Consider the following 19,786-nt stretch of genomic DNA (forward strand, 5'->3'; position numbering starts at 1 on the left):
GCTGCCACTTTGCGAGCTGTTTGGGCAAAGCTTGTGTCCCATATTCCATTTATAACACAAATGCTCTGGAAATGCACATTTTTCCTTTCTCACAGCAGTTGCTGGATTATTTGACACTGCTTCATCCATTTTAGATTGCTGAAGTAGTCTGATTCTCTGACTACTTCACACACTGACAGGCTCTAATCCATCAGTAAACACCATATTTTTGCCCGTATATTTGTCACTGTTGTGCCATTCTTGGATGGTATTTAAGGATTATTTATAGACTTCAAAATGACCCTTGTAGCTGCATTGCCTGACAATGATTACAGCACACATTCACCCACTTTTATCAATTGTGGGTTAAAGGTTATCTCTTTAATTACCAATAAATAAAACCTTTCCCAAAAAACAGAAAAAAAATATAAAACAATCCATAATGCAGAGCTATTTGCTGATACTTTGATTCAAACTTATCTTGAACTTATTATTTGATGCCTGACATTATTGTTTTTATTTGAGAGGCACAGATTAAACCTTCTAATGATAAACAATTAAAGATATAGCGCTTTATACGTCATCATAACTGCATAGTTTGTGTGTTAGCTTTAGTCTAACATTATATAAACAAATGATCATTTCATCTCTTGATAAGGAAACACAGCATTGATTTTATTTTTTCCTGCTCAGTTCACACAAATCACAGCAGCATCTCTCTGCTTGTTGCAGCTCGGGTATACCTTATCTTCTGTTTGCCGTGTAAACTAATCTGTGTTTAAACAGTTAGTTGTGTTGACACATTAGTCTGTGTCCATTTTCTCTTTGGAATCACTGTTTCAGGACCAAACATCCATCAGGGGTGTTAAACACTTTGATCAAGTAAAAAATTGACTTGATTTAAGCTCTTGCCCACACACACATACAAGTGTAAGGCCCAACCCACTCCCAGTATCAGGCCAATAGGAAGCAGCGTGAGAGTGAGGAAAGGGCTGTTCTTATTATACTATATATATGTTGAGCAGGGATCACACTGACATCTACTTCTCATATGACATCTGAGCAGAAACTGAGACAAAGAGCTGAAAGACAGAGAAGTATCATATGGGAAGAGACTGATGCAGTCAACACATCTCTGACTTAATTACAACACATCAAAACTTGTTTTTGTCCATGAAGCAGTAGCTTTGCAGGTGAGTACATCATACTGCTGATGCAGCAATTCTTACAGAGATTTTGAAAAAATTTTTGTGTGTGAAACTACTGATGCTTTCAAAGGAACTTTTATACTCTCTGAGTGTGGTCATAGAAGTATCCTCCAAAGGATGCAACCTGAAGAAACAACTTGTCCTTTAATTGTTAAGCTGTGAAACAATCAGTTGGTATGATTGCATCATCTCATGTTTTCATTAGTTTCATTTGCATTTAAATAATCATAAGGGTAGCCAACACATTTATCATTGTGTCATGCTACTTATATCTCACTATTTTAAGTGACTGACTATATCTTCAGGCTTTTTCCTGCTGCAATGATGACTTGCTGAAAATTTGCACATGCTTGCAATAATATAATCTTATTAATTTTCAGTTAATCTGTCTTTTCACATGATAAACATTACAGTCAGGGTCAAATTCAAGGCCAAAGATCAAGATTATTCCTTCCAGGCCAATGCAAAAAAAAAAAAAAAAAGTTGTTGTAAGGCAGACAACAAGCATGCATAACTTTACGTGCTAAAAAATCCAAGCTAAGCATTACTTTAACCTGATGAGTCAACTTTCTTTCACCATGTTGTATTTAACTTGGATGTCATCACCCCAACATTAAAGACTTATATGACTAAACAGAAAACATCTCATGACTATAGGTAGGTCCCCTCATGTGAGGTCATTTCTTAGCAGCAGTAGGAGTGCTTTTGTGTCATGGATAAAAGTGATTTGAAACGGTTGTCAGCAACAGCCTCAATCACTTGCTTTCAGTTTCCATTCGGGGTTGACGCTCAAATAAATTGCATTTCTTTGGCTCCAGATGGCTCTCTCTTCAACTCCTGTCATGTCCAGCAGTTTTTAGCTGTTAGTGAGAGTGAAATACTCCCCAAAGAGTAAGGTGATTTTTGTTTTCACCACATCAGAAAGGGGCATTATGCCTTTCTAGTTCTCAGTCGGAAGAGGGTGAGGTGAGATTTATCGGACCCATCTGAGCACAGACCAGCTCTGTTTTTATGGAAAGTGAACATTTATTCAGCTCAAAGTCCAACAATCCACAAGACAGGGAGTGAAAAATTATCAGCAGTTGGATCAAAAACTAAGAAATCTGTTGAGTAATCAGAAATGGTAAAAACCTAGTCTTGTCTATGTAAACTGTAATGTGAAGAACCACTTGTCCTTTTTCCATGAGTTCATGCTGTCAGAGGTAGTCCTAATCACAACACATCCCAGCGTTGTGATGGTAGAGGTACATAAGCCATTAATTAGTGTTTTATGGTTTCTGACGCAGGCAATCTTTACTCCGACACTGCTGCTACTAAAAACATTTAACCTTGTGAAACAAACCTCCAACAAGCTAGACATCATGGGCTTTTTTGTGACTGTCAAACGTGCTGATCCGCTTGTTAAGGCTCATTAACCTCCTTTTAAACCATGTATTTCTATGGAAGTCTGCAGAATCTTGAATAAAAAGCTACAATATTACACATGCAAATTAAAGATTTTAAAATTTACTTATATGAAAAAATTATTGACCAACAGAGAGAATTTGTTCTTCAGCCTGTGCATCTCCCACCAAACTTAATGTTACATTTAGCAATTTTAACTGAAAAAAGACACCCATCTACACCAAAATTTGACAAGCTCTTCCTTTGCTAAAATTCAAATTTTCTATCAAGTCTGACTAGTTTGGCACAGTGTTTTTTTTTATTGTTTCGTGTTTAAATAGATGGAAAATAACAAATGCCAGCATACTTATGCTTCAACTTTTGACTTAGGCTAACGAGCCCAGAGTTTAGATTCTTTCCATGCTGATTTAATTTCCATTTACAACTGCACATGTGTAAAGGCTGTAGGAACTCTATTCTTATGCACTATTTGTCAAATAAGAATGTTGATGCAACATTACAAAAGTCCCTGATGTCATTTTTAGGAAGAAATACAGTAAACATTTGTTCAAATCCAGCTGCAGTCCATTTTTTAGAATTCTTGATCAATTTGATGATGACAGACTTTAGTCAAAGAACTAAGTATAAATTTTAGTCTGCTATTGGTGCCAAGCTGACTAAACTTTTTAAGCTTTTTTCTTTTGAATGTCAAGGTTACCTGCACAAAATTTCATAGCAGTGTATTCCACATTTGATGTGAAAAGCCCTAAATTTAACCTCACAGACAGCGAGTGAATATTTATTCAAGCCCCCATTAGCCAGTGCGGAGCTACCAGCCAGGGCAGCCATCCCGAGCCGTCCCTCAGCAGTTCCCGCCGAGGCGGGCTGGACGACGGTCAGGCAGAAGCGTAGCCCCAAACCAAAACCCACTGGCCACCACCGACCTGTTCACGTTTCTAACAGATTTTCCCCGCTCGGTGACACACCCGCTGAGGCAGAAACCCTGATTATAGGTAGTTCCATAGTCAGAAACGTGGCTCTAGAGACACCGGGGACCATAGTCAAATGCATTCCTGGGGCCAGAGCGGGCGACGTCGAATCTTATTTGAAACTGCTGGCTAAGGCTAAACGTAAATACCGTAAGATTGTAATTCACGTCGGCGGTAACGACACCCAGTTACGCCAATCGGAGGTCACTAAAATTAATGTTGCTTCGGTGTGTAACTTTGCCAAGAGCATGTCGGACTCCGTAGTTTTCTCTGGTCCCTTGCCAAATTTAATCAGCGATGACATGTTTAGCCGCATGTCATCCTTCAACCGCTGGTTGTCTAGGTGGTGTCCCGATAACAACGTGGGTTTTATAGATAATTGGAGCGCTTTTTGGGGAAAGCCTGGTCTTATTAGGAGAGATGGCATCCATCCCACGTTGGGTGGAGCCGCTCTCTTATCTAGCAATATGGACTCTTTTATTAGTCAGCTAAATTGACAACTCAGGGTTGGGACCAGGAGGCAGAATTGTAGTCCTACACACTTTTCTGCAGCTTCCCACCTGCCGCCGCCCACCCAAAACCCCATTCCGACCTTATACAACTTCCCAGCAGTAAGAATTAAACAACACAAAAACACTTCTGGGGTTAATCGTGAAAACCTCATAAAAATAAAAACAATGGATCTAATAAAATCTGAAAATAATACAATAAAGTGTGGCCTACTGAATATTAGATCCCTCCCAAATAAGTCTTTATTAGTCAATGACTTGATAGGTGATCACCACATTGATTTATTCTGTCTTACGGAAACCTGGTTACAGCAAGAGGATTATGTTAGTATTAATGAAGCTACGCCAGCTAACAATTTAAACTTTCACATTCCTAGAACTACATGCAGAGGAGGAGGTGTTGCAGCTATTTTTAAGTCAGAATTTTTAATTAATCCTAAGCACAAAACTAACTATAAATCCTTGGAATTCCTGACATTAAATTTATCTCATCCAAAATGGAATTCAGAGAAACCGCTCCTTTTAGCATTAGTGTATCGCCCACCTGGACCTTACTCCGAGTTTCTGACCGAATTCTCTGATCTCTTGTCTGAGTTAGTGCTGACTACTGATAAGGTCATTGTACTAGGTGATTTTAATATTCATGTTGACGTTGAAAATGATAGTTTAAACATTTCCTTTAGCTCTATTCTAAACTCAATTGGGTTTTCACAAAATGTCAATGGAGCCACTCACTCTCATGGTCACACTCTTGATCTTGTTCTAACATATGGTATTGAGACTGATAAGCTCAAAGTATTTCCTCAAAACCCTGTCTTGTCCGATCACTTCTTGTTAACCTTTGAATTCACTTTGATTACTCACTGACCAAAAATAAATTCTACTATAGTAGATGTTTATCAGACAATAATATTACAAAATTTAAACAATCAATTGAATCAATTTTTTCACATCTACCATGTGTTAGCATGACTGAGAGTCCCCCTTTAAGCCTTACTCCTGCTCAGATTGATCAACATGCTGATACTATAACAGCTTCAATGCGTACAACCTTGGATAATGTTGCTCCCCTAAAGAAGAAGAAATTAGGTAAGATTATGAAGGCTCCCTGGTTTAATTCCCAGCTTCGAGCTCTAAAACAGGCATCAAGGCGTTTGGAAAACAGATGGCGTTCATCAGGACTAGAGGAGTCTCACTTAACCTGGAAAGAAAGTTTAATCGTATACAAAAAAGCCTTACGTACGGCAAGAACAGCTTATTATTCATCATTGATAGAGGAAAACAAAAACAACCCTCGGTTTCTTTTCAGCACTGTAGCTAGGCTTACTAGGAGCCGGAGCGCTGTGGAGCCATGTATTCCTTTCTCACTTAGCTGTGATGATTTCATGTATTTTTTCAGGAATAAAATTGACACTATTAGAGATCAAATTCACAATACTCTTCCTTCTACCTATAATGTTGAGCCTGTTGTGGTCTCCGAAGCATCCTTAGAACCAGGACCTGACTTGTGTCTAAATAGTTTCTGTCCTGTCCAACCCTCTGAATTAACTAAAATAATAGCTTCATCTAAACCATCCACCTGTATCTTAGACCGTCTCCCAACGAGCCTCTTTAAGGACATTTTCCCTTTAATTAATACATCACTACTAAATCTTATCAATATGTCTTTAGTGACAGGATATGTACCACAATCATTTAAAACTGCTGTAATCAAGCCTTTACTTAAAAAGCAATCTCTGGATCCAGAGGTGATAGCAAATTATAGACCTATATCTAACCTCCCGTTTATGTCCAAAATTCTGGAGAAAATAGTTTCAGCTCAGCTACATGCCCACCTGAGCAGAAATAATTTATGCGAGGAGTTTCAGTCAGGATTTAGAGCTCATCATAGTACTGAGACAGCATTGGTGAAAGTTACTAATGACCTTCTTATGGCCTCAGACAAAGGACTTGTGTCCGTACTTATCTTGCTTGATCTTAGTGCAGCATTTGATACAGTCGATCATAACATTCTGTTACAAAGACTAGAACAGGTGATTGGAATTACAGGTACAGCGTTAAGCTGGTTTAAATCATATTTATCTGATAGACTTCAGTTTGTTCATGTAAATGACAAGTCCTCCTCCCAAACTACAGTAAGTCATGGAGTTCCTCAAGGTTCTGTACTTGGACCAATACTCTTCACGCTATATATGCTCCCTTTAGGCAAAATTATTAGACAGCATGGAATAAACTTTCATTGTTATGCAGATGATACTCAACTATACTTATCCTTTAAACCAGATGAAATAAATCAGCCCAATAGGCTACAAAATTGTCTCATAGACATAATGACTTGGATGTCTAGAAATTTTCTCCTCTTAAACTCAGATAAGACTGAAGTAATTCTCGTTGGATCTGAAAAACTCAGAGCTAAATTTTCCGGTTTTGAAATGAACCTGGATGGCATTACTTTAGCTTCCAGTGCTACAGTGAGAAACCTTGGAGTAATATTTGACCCTGACCTGTCCTTTGGCCCACATATTAAGCAGGTTACTAAAACAGCCTTCTTTCATTTACGTAATATAGCCAAAATTAGGGACATTCTGTCTCGGAGTGATGCAGAAAAACTGGTTCACGCTTTTGTTACTTCGAGACTAGATTACTGTAACTCTCTATTACTGGGCTGTCCTAAATATGCCATGAAAAGCCTTCAGCTGATCCAGAATTCTGCAGCCAGAGTCCTGAACAGAACCAGCATGAGAGATCATATTTCTCCAGTTTTAGCCTCTCTTCATTGGCTGCCTGTTGAATCTAGAATAGAATTTAAAATCCTTCTCCTTACATATAAAGCCCTCCACAACCAGGCACCACTATATATCAAAGACCTCATTGTTCCTTATATACCAAGCAGAGTACTTCGTTCGCAGACTGCAGGCTTACTTGTGGTTCCTAGAGTCTCAAAGAGCCGAGCAGGAGGCAGAGCCTTTGGTTATCAGGCCCCTCTCTTATGGAATAAGCTCCCAGTTAGTGTTAGGGAAGCAGACACCCTCCCCACCTTTAAGACTAGGCTGAAGACTTATCTTTTTGATAAGTCCTATAGCTAGGGATGGTTAGCATCCCTTAGTTATGCTGCTATAGGTTTAGACTGCTGAGGGACATTTCCTGATACACTGAGCTTCTTTCTTTTTCTCTTTATCTCTTTCTTTTACCCCCCCCCCCATAACAGTGTTGCATCATTAACATGTATGTCTCCTGTCTCAGCTGGTCTCCCTGGCCTGGAGTAGCAGTTCCTGTTGTCTGTTGTCTTTCTGTCCTCTTCCCCCCACACAGCAGAGGCAGCTGGCTGCCTGTCCTGAGCCGGGTTCTGCCGGAGGTTTCCTTCCTGTTAAAAGGGAGTTTTTTCCTTCCCACTGTTGCCAGTGTGCTTGCTCAGGATGGGAGATTGAGTTGGACTCAACTCAATCTGTTGGTTTCCTTATATAGGCTGTTATGAATTGGCCTTCATTATGTTTTCCCCTCTGTCTGTAAAGTGTCTTGAGATGGCATTGCCGTGATTTGACGCTATATAAATAAAGTTGAATTGAATTGAATGTCAACGACAAATCTTGTTCTCAACTGACTGGTGCAGTGGGAATAGGAGTTAATTAACTCTTAGTTAACTGTAAGGTCGTACTTTTACCAAGAACGTAATTTTGTTGTTTATCTGTAATCCTGAGTGAATATTCAAACGGAGGGTTTATTCATAAGTTTAATGGTTGATGTCCAGAGAGAAACTCTGCAAATAAAATTACATTATAACCAATGTAACTGCAGTTACAGTCAGCGCTCTTTGCTCCTTGTAAGATGTAAGCACCCATAAAAGAACAGCTTGTAGTTAGTTCGCTCGTTTCCAGGCTGTAAAAATGTTCAATAAAAATGAAAGAACAAAAGGATTTACTGGAGTCATTCTACTTTGGTCACTGTTGTTCGTTTATAGTTTGATAAAGTGCTTTTGAGCAACGTTTTCAGTTAGGGTCTCACATGAGAAGACCACAGAAGTGGAGAAAGAGTGAGAAAAAAAAAAGATATCTTTATATTCCATACAAACACTGTGATAAAAATCTGGTTGTTGATCTTCTATGTCCCTTCTAGGCACACAGCTGACCATTTCATCATCTACACCGCACCCTTCCTCTCACTGTGCTACCTCCTCTTCCTCCCCGAGAACATGGAGGAATCCTCTAAGGTCATAGGAACCCCACCTGCACCGCCACCTATCTTGGAACGGCGTGTTCGCCAGCGACAGCCGACAATTGTATCTCTAAAATCCAAGCTGAAGCAGAATGTGACGTGCTCTGTGCCAAGACTCCGATCCACCCTGACGGCATTCTTCCCTGTGGTGCGCTGGCTGCCAAAATACAGGCTCAGAGAGTATATCTGGGGTGATGTCATGTCTGGGATGATTGTAGGCATCATCCTTGTACCACAGGCCATTGCCTACTGCTTACTAGCAGGAGTGGACCCAATCTACGGCTTGTACACCTCATTCTACGCAAATATAATTTACTTCCTCATGGGGACGTCTAGACATGTGTCTGTAGGGATCTTCAGCCTCATGAGCCTCATGGTTGGACAGGTACCAGGGGGTTATTATTATTGGTTCTTTTTGTGTAAAAGTAAATCCTTGAGTTTATGTTGTTGACCTTGTGTTCTTGTGATCAGGTGGTGGACAGGGAGGTGTTTCTAGCTGGCTTTAACCTAAATGAGGACTCCCAATCATCTCCCGATATTCTTAATAGTACGCTAGGCACCAACATCACTCATGCTGCCATCCATACAGTGGAGCTGATGGGTATGCAATGTGGAAAGGCGTGTTACGCTATCAGCATTGCTGCAGCTGTTACATTCCTGGCTGGGGTCTATCAGGTAATGAAACAGATGTATTCTGACTTTAATTCCTAAAAGTCTGCAAGTTATGTGGAAATAACAAAAATAAAAAAGCTTGTTTTCTCTTATTTTCTGTGTCTGCTTCCAATACATCCTTATTAAACTTGTTATATTTGTGCAAAACTACCACAGAAAGGTTAAAGTTTCTCTTAATTATTCAATCTACAAAATCTCCTCTCTAATCTCATCTAAGTTATTTAAAAGCTGAAGACATGATTTCCTTCTGCTTTGAAGTTTTAATGTGCAAGATGGTGAACATTAACAGAGCAAACAGCGGCCATGAGCTATGTAAAAATATATTGGACTGATGGAACCTTAGCCTGAAACAGCTTCACCCAAAGGTTTTAATACTAATCAAAGCTTTTCTCTACTGTCTTGAGGCAGTTTAGATGTTTTTACATGAGGCAAACTTCCATTTTCCATGGCAGCTAAAAAGGTTTTCCACAAACAGAAGGGTCGTATCTAAGGAAACCTTCAAACATGTCACTCTACATGCAGTATGTTTCAAGATGACCACTCATTTTTAATTACAATTAAAGTTTAGATGTCAAATTTGACACAATTTAAAAGTAAAATAAACATGCTTCCCAACAGTTCAGCATTTATTGCAATGAAGCATCATTACAACAGAGAAGTAATTCCCCCAAACACAAACTTCTTTACTTTTTCTAAGTTTAGTCATACAAATTGTCAGTAAGAGATGGTTGAATATTTCAGATTTAGGAGAAATGTCTGCAAAGCCACAAATGCTCCCATTAATTTTTCAGTCTGAAATACAAACTGGTTTTCATCACTTCTGTTTCGACATTTTATTGACATCGCAGGTAAAGGAAACCTTTTCACAAACCTGTTAAAACAGGAATAATACTTGTAGCTACTGAAGATAAGAGACAATGTCTAGTACTCTGTGTTTTCAGTGACTGTTTTCATCCGCTTCAATTTTGTGGTTTCTGTCTTCCCTTCCCTATTCCGATCCCTTCTACAGATCATGATGGCAGTGTTTCGGCTAGGATTTGTCTCTGTGTACCTTTCCGCTCCCATGCTTGATGGCTTTGCCACGGGAGCCTCTTTCACCATTCTGACTGTGCAGGCTAAATACCTGCTGGGCCTGAAGATTCCCCGCCACCAGGGCTATGGCACAGTGGTTGTAACCTGGATCAACATATTTGCCAACATTCACAAGACCAACATCTGTGACCTCATCTCTAGTGCCATCTGTATCTTAATATTAGGTCTATCTTTTACTTTCTCAAGTGTACTTACTTCAGTTTTCAATGTTATTATCTTAACCAAGGTTTTCTTTTAATATCTTTCTTAAAAAATATGAAATAACACTTGTTTTTAATTTACAGTGACAGGGAAAGAAATCCAGGAACGCTACAAAGATCGCCTAAAGATCCCTTTACCAACAGAGCTGGTCGTGGTGGCAGGCGCTACGCTGGCCAGCCACTTTGGAGACCTTAACACTCATTATGGCTCCAGTATTTCTGGCCACATTCCCACAGGTTTCATCCCTCCTCAGGTGCCTGGCTTCAGTTTGATGCCCCGTGTAGCGCTGGATGCCATTCCTTTGGCAGTCATCAGGTAATTTGCAACCAATTTAATAGGATCATGTTTCTCCTTTCTTTGTGAAAGATACATTTTAGTGACTGGATCATCATCTGGCTGAGATTTAAAAAAAAACAACATAATTTCTTTTTTAAATTAGTTTATTTAAAGCTTCTTTTTCTTTAGATTGGTGCATTTAACTGTTGCATGTTGAGTATAATTGTTGGATTTCAGGTTACCCTATTGCGACCAAACTCAAACATAAAATGTCTTCAGATGATCATGATGCTAAAGATCAATTTACACCCTCTTCTTTTTACCCAAATATTTTGTAGTTTTGCCTTCACTGTGTCACTGTCTGAGATGTTTGCCAAGAAAAACGGCTACTCCGTTCGTCCCAACCAGGAGATGCTGGCCATTGGCCTCTGTAACGTCATCCCTTCCTTCTTCCACTGTTTCACCACGAGTGCAGCACTGGCAAAGACCATGGTGAAGGATTCAACAGGATGCCAGACTCAGGTGAAATTCGGCTGGTTGAAAATAATCTTACTCATTGAAGATAGATGACACCATTTCTTGATTTTTGTTTGTTTTCACAGTATCTTTCTCATCTTTGATACATATGATGAATTGGCCAGTGAAAGCATTTAGTAAAACCTAAAAAATAAGACTGAGGGTTAAGCAAAATTCTTCATTTTCATCCTCCTCTCCCAGGTATCAAGTCTGATCACTGCCCTGGTAGTCCTTCTTGTCCTCCTCTTCTTTGCTCCTTTCTTCTACGCACTCCAGAAATGTGTCCTTGCTTGCATCATCATAGTTAGCCTTAGGGGGGCACTGAGGAAGTACAAGGATGTCCCAGCAAAGTGGCGTGCAAGCCGGAATGATGCCATTGTTTGGCTGGTTACCATGTCAGCCACAGCTCTGATAAGTGTGGAGCTGGGCCTGCTTGTCGGCATTGTCTTTTCCATGAGCTGCATCATCTTCAAGACTCAGAATCCGAAGGTGATTGAGCGACCTGAGGCAGATTAAGCTTTTCGAAAGATATCAATCAGCTTTATAAATATATCAGCAATGTCTTACTAATTTGATATGTTCAATTTTAGGTCTCTCTTCTGGGCCAGGTCGATGGAACTGGTCTTTATGAAGACTTGGAAGAGTACAAGAACCTCATGCCCCCCAATCAGGCTCAGATTTTCCGTTTCCATGCTCCTTTGTACTACGCCAATAAGGAATCTTTCCTAAAATCCCTCTACAAAGCTGTTGGAGTGGAACCTTTCTTGGAGCTGACTAAGCGGAGAAAGGCAGAAAAGAAGGCCAAAGAGATGTCCGCAAAGCAGGCCAAGGCAAGTGGAGAGCTGCCCCAAAGACTCCTGGAGTTCCATACAATAATTTTGGATTGCTCAGCCATCTCTTTCATTGACTCCACTGGCTTGGGCACTTTCAAAAGTCTAGTCAAAGAATATAAGGAGATTGGTGTGAGTGTGGTCCTTGCCAGCTGCAACACCTCTGTCATTGATGCCCTACAGAAGGGACAGTTCTTTGGGAAGGATGACAAAGACATGAGCAGCATTCTGTTTCATACAGTTCATGCTGCTGTTCTCCATGCAAACAAAGTTACTGAAGAAGAGATCAAGTCAGAGGAGTCCATCATGTAGATTAACCAGTTGAAGAGGAGAAATAAGAAGATTTCGTAGGGGAATCTATTGTATTTCCTTTTCTGTCTTTTAATCAAGCAGCTCTGTGATAATGCCTGAAAGGCAGAGTATGTAAGATTTCAAGGTGATTCTTTCCACCACCAGGTTGTGAGCAAAACCACAACACTGCTACCTCCACAAACGACCACAGGTTGGCAGTAATGAGCAAAACTCACCCTCACCCCTCCTCCTTGCCAGCTCCAATGAGGGCAGGAATTGCTTGTGAGCTGTAGCTCAGAGCCGCTCTGCAATAAATGGGCTTATACTCCCCCTACTGGTGGAAAAACAGTACTTTTTTTTTTTACTGGTCAGAAAACATTCAAGAAGGGTCTTTGTCATTAATTAAACTTGTAATTTAATAACGCATCAAATATGGACAGACTGGAACCTACATTTTTTTTAAATTATCTAATTATGATTGTAGTTATTTTTTTAGTTCATTTATTTTGAAAATATTAAAAATCTTACATACTCAACCTTTAAAGGGCATTATCACATTATCACAAAGTTTCCTAAAATTCGGCAACTTTGTCCAAAAAGAACACAGAGGTACCAGGATTGTCTAATTAAAGACTACGGATGAATGCAGATATAAATATTTTTTATTAAAGATTTGTTCCCTTAAATGCCCATAAAATTTCTACAAAAAGCTTTATTTGAAGCCATTTTGTAATACCTAGAGAGCTGCACTTTGTTGCGATGGGCACATTTTTTTTTACTAATTATTTAATATGGATACTGAATGACTATGAATTTTACAACTTTGATAAAAGTTTCATGTATAGTGTAGCATTATTCTGGTGGGAAAATGGCCAAGAAAAAGAAAAGACACAACAGCAACGCTTTAAAATGTTACTGATCAACAAATGTCCCAGTTGGATTGTGAGCAGATGACCAGAGTTGCCTCTCCCTGAAAGAGAGCACTTCTCTCTGACGCTAAACTACTGATTTCAACATGGGGTGTTTGAGGAAACTTCAAAAATACCTCTGAGAAATATTCCCTACTCGCATATTTGCCAGCAGAGTCATTCACAATCTGATCAACTAAGACCAAAACTGCAGCTTCTCACCTAAAGAATTAACAAACCCTTTGAAAATGGTGGGGATAACTAAGCTACACGGGGTACTCTGAGGCCCCCTTCCAAACCATCTTGAAGTCTACTTTTCAGATTTTTGCAGACCCCTCTGCATTCTTTGTTCTAGTTTCCTGTAAAACTGGTCTCTTTAACTGGCATTTCACATTAAAAACACTGAAATGAGCTAATGAAGTGAACTAATGTTAATCTCTTTAATCAGACCTTTCTTTAGATGTGACTTATGAAAGTCTAAGAAAATAAATAAATATTAGATTAAAAATTACTTAATTTTTTCCTAAATTTACATTGGAGTCACCTGATGAGACATGAAGATTTAGACTAGATATATGAAAAGACTAACATTTCACTTTGCAGTTACACTTTTAAGTTCATGGAATCTTATTTTATATGAAATAATGTCCAAACAATGTTTCTTATGTGTTTCTTATGTCAAATGATGTCAAAACGATATGCTATTTTCAATAGTACATATATATGTATATATATATGTATACATATATATATGTATATATATATATATATATATATATATATATATATATATATATATATATATATATATATATATACTGTATGTAGGAAGCACAGACAGCTGGAATCAACAAGAAACACACAATGTTTAATCAGTGTAGTTGATTGTTTTTTAGAGCATTTCTACTTTTTTATTAAACTTTATAGCATTGTTTTATAATCACTTATCTGTGTTGTTTATTGTATTTCATCCTATTTGAATAAATGATCAATGTTTCTACATGTGCGTCACTACTAATACTTTCAACAATGTACAATTTACAAATGCATCCACAAATATGTCAGTAATATTCCAAGACAAGGGAATAAAAAAAACAGAAATATTTTGTAACTTTAAGCCAAACGCTGATATGCAAATTGAAATCCAAGCTGCTCTGGTTTTCTGCAAGGGCAGCAGAAAATCTGTTCCCACTGGCTGCAGACGGGAAACCATGCCGCTCTGCAGGATCGCCCAGAAGTTCAGACACACAGAGAAGGCAGAACAGATAGAAGAGAAACGAGAGCAGAGAGTGGGGAATGGCTTGAGGGAAAGATGCGATGTTTTACTTTTTTTGTTTGTTTGGTTTTTTTTTGGTTTTTTTTATCCATCTTTTTGTTTTTGTTCTGTGCGTATTCATTAAGATTCCTTACCAAGTTTAGCTTCCATTGTACATGCGTATTGATTTTACAATTTAAGTAATACACACTCCACATTATTAGAATTTACAGTAACCTTTCAGCGCACGTTTATAAATAGTAGACAAGTATTTTTGCAGTCAGGACAACTCACAAGAGTTTTTTTTTTTTTTTTACATATTGTGATTCCTTTCCTGCTTTCATTTTCTGGCCTCAGACATCGTTTTTACCTTCTTAATTTCTTCAACCATGACACACTTTTGATCAATGAGATGGAAAAAGCAGTCGTCTGTGTTTATAGAGGGGGAGCCATAAAGCAAAGTGCTCCAGCTCGCATGATCCCGATGGACCTGCTCCTGCAAAGTTACAATGTCTGGTTTCTGAAGAGGGCAGTCCCCTCAGAGCACCGACAAGCATCAACCACTGTGCTGACCCCAGAAAGCATCCATTACTACTCACATTAGGCCAGTGTTTGGGTCAAAAGCTAAACAGTATCCTTTTAATCTACTCCTACCTCACACACAGCCCATCATGTTTAGTCAAGTTCAGAAAGGTTTTCTTCATTCACTTTAACATTAATTAACACCACAGTTTAATTCATGCTCCATTTTTACAACACAAACATTAGTTGAACATTATATTTTAGTTCTATTCATGAATCAAATGGTAATATTTTATCTTCTGCAGTTTGTAGCCAAATCCACTCTTTATACAGCAAATTAAAAAAAACAGCATATCTGACCAAAGTGCTTTCTTAATACATAAGAACTCCATGTTAAAATCAAATAAAGTTGGTAATAAAAAGAAAATAGTAATAGCAAACGCCAGCATCATACTAATCTAAAAGCCAAGGAGAAAAATGTGTTTTCAGGGCATAGAATTCCTCATATTCTGCATGCTGATACAGTCCATGTGCTGTCCTCTGGGTTTATATACCAGGGCTGGAGTGGAACTGATTTTCAGCACAGGAGTTTTATATATAAGGTCCCCAGCATGCCTTTTTCTGATTTGGAGTGAAGTAGATTAGTGGAACATTTTAAGTCTTCATGCTTTCATACCTACATGGACCTCCAACACATGAGCTAAGCACACAGAGCAATGAAGAGTTATCACGCACATCTCAAGGGACCAAAATGAAGACAAAAATGTATCTTAAAATATGAGAAAATTATGTTACACATAAAACATCCTTCTCGTGTACTCTTGTCTCTGTCCTCCATCTACTCTCTTTTTCTCCTATCTGTGCTCTCTGTCTCCTCACGTCTCTTCTGCTAGAGGGCATCAAATATATTTGTGGTTTTGTAAAATTTTGTAAACCTTCCTTAGCTTGTCTTTATGTCTGAGTTAATTTAAGATTACTTGACCCATTAAAATGTTTTACATCAAGCACACAAATTAAAAAAAAAAAGACATTTGTTCAGTAAAACCCACATCAGCCATAGTGAGACTGTAATTCTGCTGCTTTCTTTAATGTTAAATGGAGCCTAAAAATACCTCTGGAGTAACTAAACACAATTTGTTTAAAAAAAACACACACACAGGAACACACACCTCAGCATCTATTTCTCTCTACATTTACAATTATTCAGTTAAAGCAAATTAGACTTATTGACATTATACTCCAACTTATCTATTACACATTTTTCAGTTATTTTTATTTATAGTTTTTGGACTGCAGGGAATTCTTGTTAAACATGAGCAAAAAACTTTGAGCAGAAACAGACAGATGTAAATGACCTCCCCCAAAACCAGTGACATTGCTACACATCTCCAGAAGCTCCCCATTTTTTCCCTCTGATAGCTCCTGAACCTTACCTGCCTGCACAGTCAGGACTCCAAGTAACATCCATCTCTGCTGTTGCAGCACCTGCCCTCCCCCCTTTTCTCTTTAGGTCACATCAGCATACCCTCATCCACTTTGCTTCTGTATTATGAATAATTCCCTGAAATTTAAAGACCTTTGTGGTCTTTACACACACATAAAAGGTGTATTGTTGCTGCTTGTGATGCTGAAATATCTCCTCTCATTACTTTGTATCGGAGTGAGTGAACTGCATGCTGCTGCGATGCAAGGCTGAAAAGATACTTTTAATGTACAGCTAATCAAAGTGGTGAAAGACACAGACACTGGTTCATTCCACAGACCAAGTTTTATCCAATGGTAGTTACTAGCGTTTGTATGTTGTCTGGTAGAATTAAACTAAGCTATGATAGATTGATAGTCATTACCTCAAGAAATGTATTGTTATATTTTTAAAGGCAAAATTGTGTGATTATTGTGAATGTGTATTGTGATAACTGATAACTATGATAGATTCATAGCTTGCATTATCTGCTCTGATGTTATTTCTGTACAAGACTGACACGTACAGAGACAGACGCAGATATTAAAGTATCATTTCCTCCAGTTTCTCCAGTTCTACAGTGGTTCTGTGTGGGCAATGCTTCTTATTAATAATTGAATTAAATATTAATATCTGGAAAGACAGTGGAAGGAGTGGTGTGTAAACAGTGTGAGATGATTCTTTCTGTCTTCTCTATAAGTCTCTGTCTCCCTAACTCAATGACCCACTTCCTTCACTTCTGCTAAACATATTTTTTTCAGTACCAGTCCATTCCTACCACACTCCCTGTGCAGGCTCCATCCTCCCTTTGAATGGGCCACTGTGTGCATAGCCTCCCGTACCTAGCACCCTCCCAGTGTTTCAATCAGATGTACCAGACTTGAGGGCTCACATCCCTCCATCATTTTTTAGGCCCTCATTCCCTACTGTGAGTTATTCAAACTGAGTTTTAACTAACAGAATTTATACCATGGGCTGAGTGAATACTCAATTCTGATTGGCTGTAGGGTCTGTGTTGAAAAGTTTTGTAGGACACCTGTAAAAAAAAATTCATGTCAAATAGCCTGATTGTTCTACATTGTTGTGCTGGCTCAAAAGCTAGTTGGTAACCATGGCAACAATCAACAATTCACATCTACACTAACTTTTTGGCAGCCTGGTTATGTTCCAGCAAGCATGATAAGGATGAAACAGGTATAGAAGATAAAGTATGTTTGCATTATGGTCTAACCTTTTCGATTATTCTGTCCAACAGACACGACTCCATAATTATGGTTTGTTTAGATGAAATTTTACAAACCTATACCATGCTGCTATGTTGTCGGTTTTACTGTTTGTTTGTTTTAGAAGTGATATTTCAGTAAACTTTGCAAAACAAGCTATAAGTCTTTTTTTTTCTAACTGTGAAACTTAATTATGCTCACTGAGGCATGTCATTTCCTTACTCTCCTGTTTGTCTCTTTGCTGTGGTTGTTGTTTTCTTTGAAGTAATTTTTCCGTTGGTATTATTTTGGCCTTGAGGTGAATTTGCTAGTGTCCACTCCTAGAGAGATGAGCAAACATCTTAAACTTTTTTATATTTGCACTGAGAAAAAAAAGCAGTGAATTCTTTGTCTCCTTTCATATTCATGGACGATATTAATAAGTCAACAGGAAATGTTAGTAAAAGATAAAAACCTGAATAACAAACAGTTTCTGTAAGATACATTGTTGTCATTGAAAGTATTCTGTACCAAACAGTTAAAGGGTTAATATTTTCTGCTTGTGAACAATCATTTCCCTGAACTCTGCAGCTTGCTTAAGGTCAGTCAATTAAAAACATTTAAACGCAATCTTAACTTTTCTGAAAGCAGTAAAAGTGAAATTTCACTTCTCTTACTCTCACTGAGTCTGTGATATGATGGCAAATTAGCAGAGTTGTCTGGAGAAATTTCGCAATAATGCTTACATTGTTAGTACTTTGTAAAATACCTTCAGCATTTTTCACCATGATATCTCTGTGTCTTCTGTAGGATTTTTTTCCACAACCATCCAAGAAGGTCCTGCTGTTTAAACTAAGAAAAGTAAAACTCTGAAACTTTTTAGTCCAGCATTCTTTATTCATTCAAAATATTTTTAAAAATATTTTTTCACATAGGCACTGAAATAATAAATCTACATCTCACGATTCAGTGCTACTGTAATGTCATACAAATGATATTCAAGGAAAACACCAACAAACAGAATGACACAATCATGCAATCAATCAAAGTTCAACAATTTATAGGAAATAGTCGCTTCTTTTGGCAACTGTACAGTGCATTTTGTCGCGCTGCAGTCAGCAGCAATAAGTGCTTTCAGACTGGATTCTTTTCTAAAGGTTAAATACAGATAAAAATTTGTTCTGGTTTTTAGTTAATGCCTCAACCAACAGAGAAACAGCAAGTTTGAATCAAAAATAATGTAATATATTGAAAACATAAGGCAAATGAAATCCCAACAGGATTTAAAACAGAAATAACAAAGTACAAAAATAAAGAGCAAAATCAATTTTCCCACCATGTTAAAGATGAAAAAACCAGTTACAGAGGTAAAAAAAAACTACAGTCTTTGTGACAGGCTTCAAGATAAATCAGCTGGTGACTGATAACCCCTACAAGAGTCCCGAAACATCGGTGATAGCTTTTTTTTTTAACCTGCTCTCATTTTACCATCTTTTACTGTCTAAATTTGTCAACAAAGGCAGATGTTCTTAGAGCTGGTCCAGCGCTGAGGGATGGACTTGCAACAGCAACATGGCTCCAATGTAATACCATGGCAAAAATGCATGACTGTAAAAACTGCTTGTTTTACCATTCATGGGCTAAAAAGGTTTTGAAAGCAAATGCAAATACAGAAATATGCTTAGCATGACCTGGTTTCTACATCTAATAAGGTACTTACTTAACAAATCACAAACATTGTACTCCATGCATGTTTCGAATGACTTATCCTACATGTGTAAGGCTATGGGTGCTTCTTCATTTAACATGTGTTTATTCTGGAGATGTAGTTTGATACAGATACGATTGTGTGTTTAAGTTTATGTACAACTAAAGTAAACCCACCAAACTATTTTATGAACTTGATGTAAAGCTGAACTGACACTTCATATTGTCCCTTTACTTCTAGTTGTATTTGGGGAAAGTAAACAACCAACATTAAGCTTTTTAAAATGGCAGAAATTCACTAATTGCCGTTTCAAAGATGGAATTACTTTCGTGGACATACTTTTGAAGTTTTGTGCAGAAAGGTTCTACTCTTTGAAAACAAAAGGATGCGTCTCTGCTTGACATTGAATGTCTACAGAAACATCACAGAATTACACAGAAACAAGTCATTTATATGAACATACTTTAGAAATAGAAGTTTAACTTCCATTAGAGGAACTGCCTGACAGGTTTCCACTATTTTGCAATTGCAAGAGATCAGGTAAACAACGTTTTACAATAAATAAATTAGA

General features: G+C 38.1%; 1 protein-coding gene across 1 annotated transcript; it reads left to right on the plus strand.

Moving 5' to 3' along the window:
- Nucleotides 1-1,084: 1,084 nt before the first annotated feature.
- Nucleotides 1,085-12,179, plus strand: slc26a1 (solute carrier family 26 member 1; the record flags this gene model as incomplete). Its single annotated transcript, XM_079256363.1, has 8 exons — nucleotides 1,085-1,172; nucleotides 8,182-8,665; nucleotides 8,752-8,955; nucleotides 9,962-10,208; nucleotides 10,329-10,560; nucleotides 10,860-11,043; nucleotides 11,239-11,526; nucleotides 11,628-12,179. Exons 2-8 carry the CDS (start codon nucleotides 8,258-8,260, stop codon nucleotides 12,177-12,179), a joined length of 2,115 nt encoding a protein of 704 aa, XP_079112489.1. The 5' UTR covers nucleotides 1,085-1,172; nucleotides 8,182-8,257.
- Between the last annotated feature and the right edge of the window lie 7,607 nt (nucleotides 12,180-19,786).

Source organism: Telmatherina bonti (genome assembly GCF_933228915.1).
Source record: "Telmatherina bonti genome assembly, chromosome: 17".
Lineage (NCBI taxonomy): Eukaryota > Metazoa > Chordata > Actinopteri > Atheriniformes > Telmatherinidae > Telmatherina > Telmatherina bonti.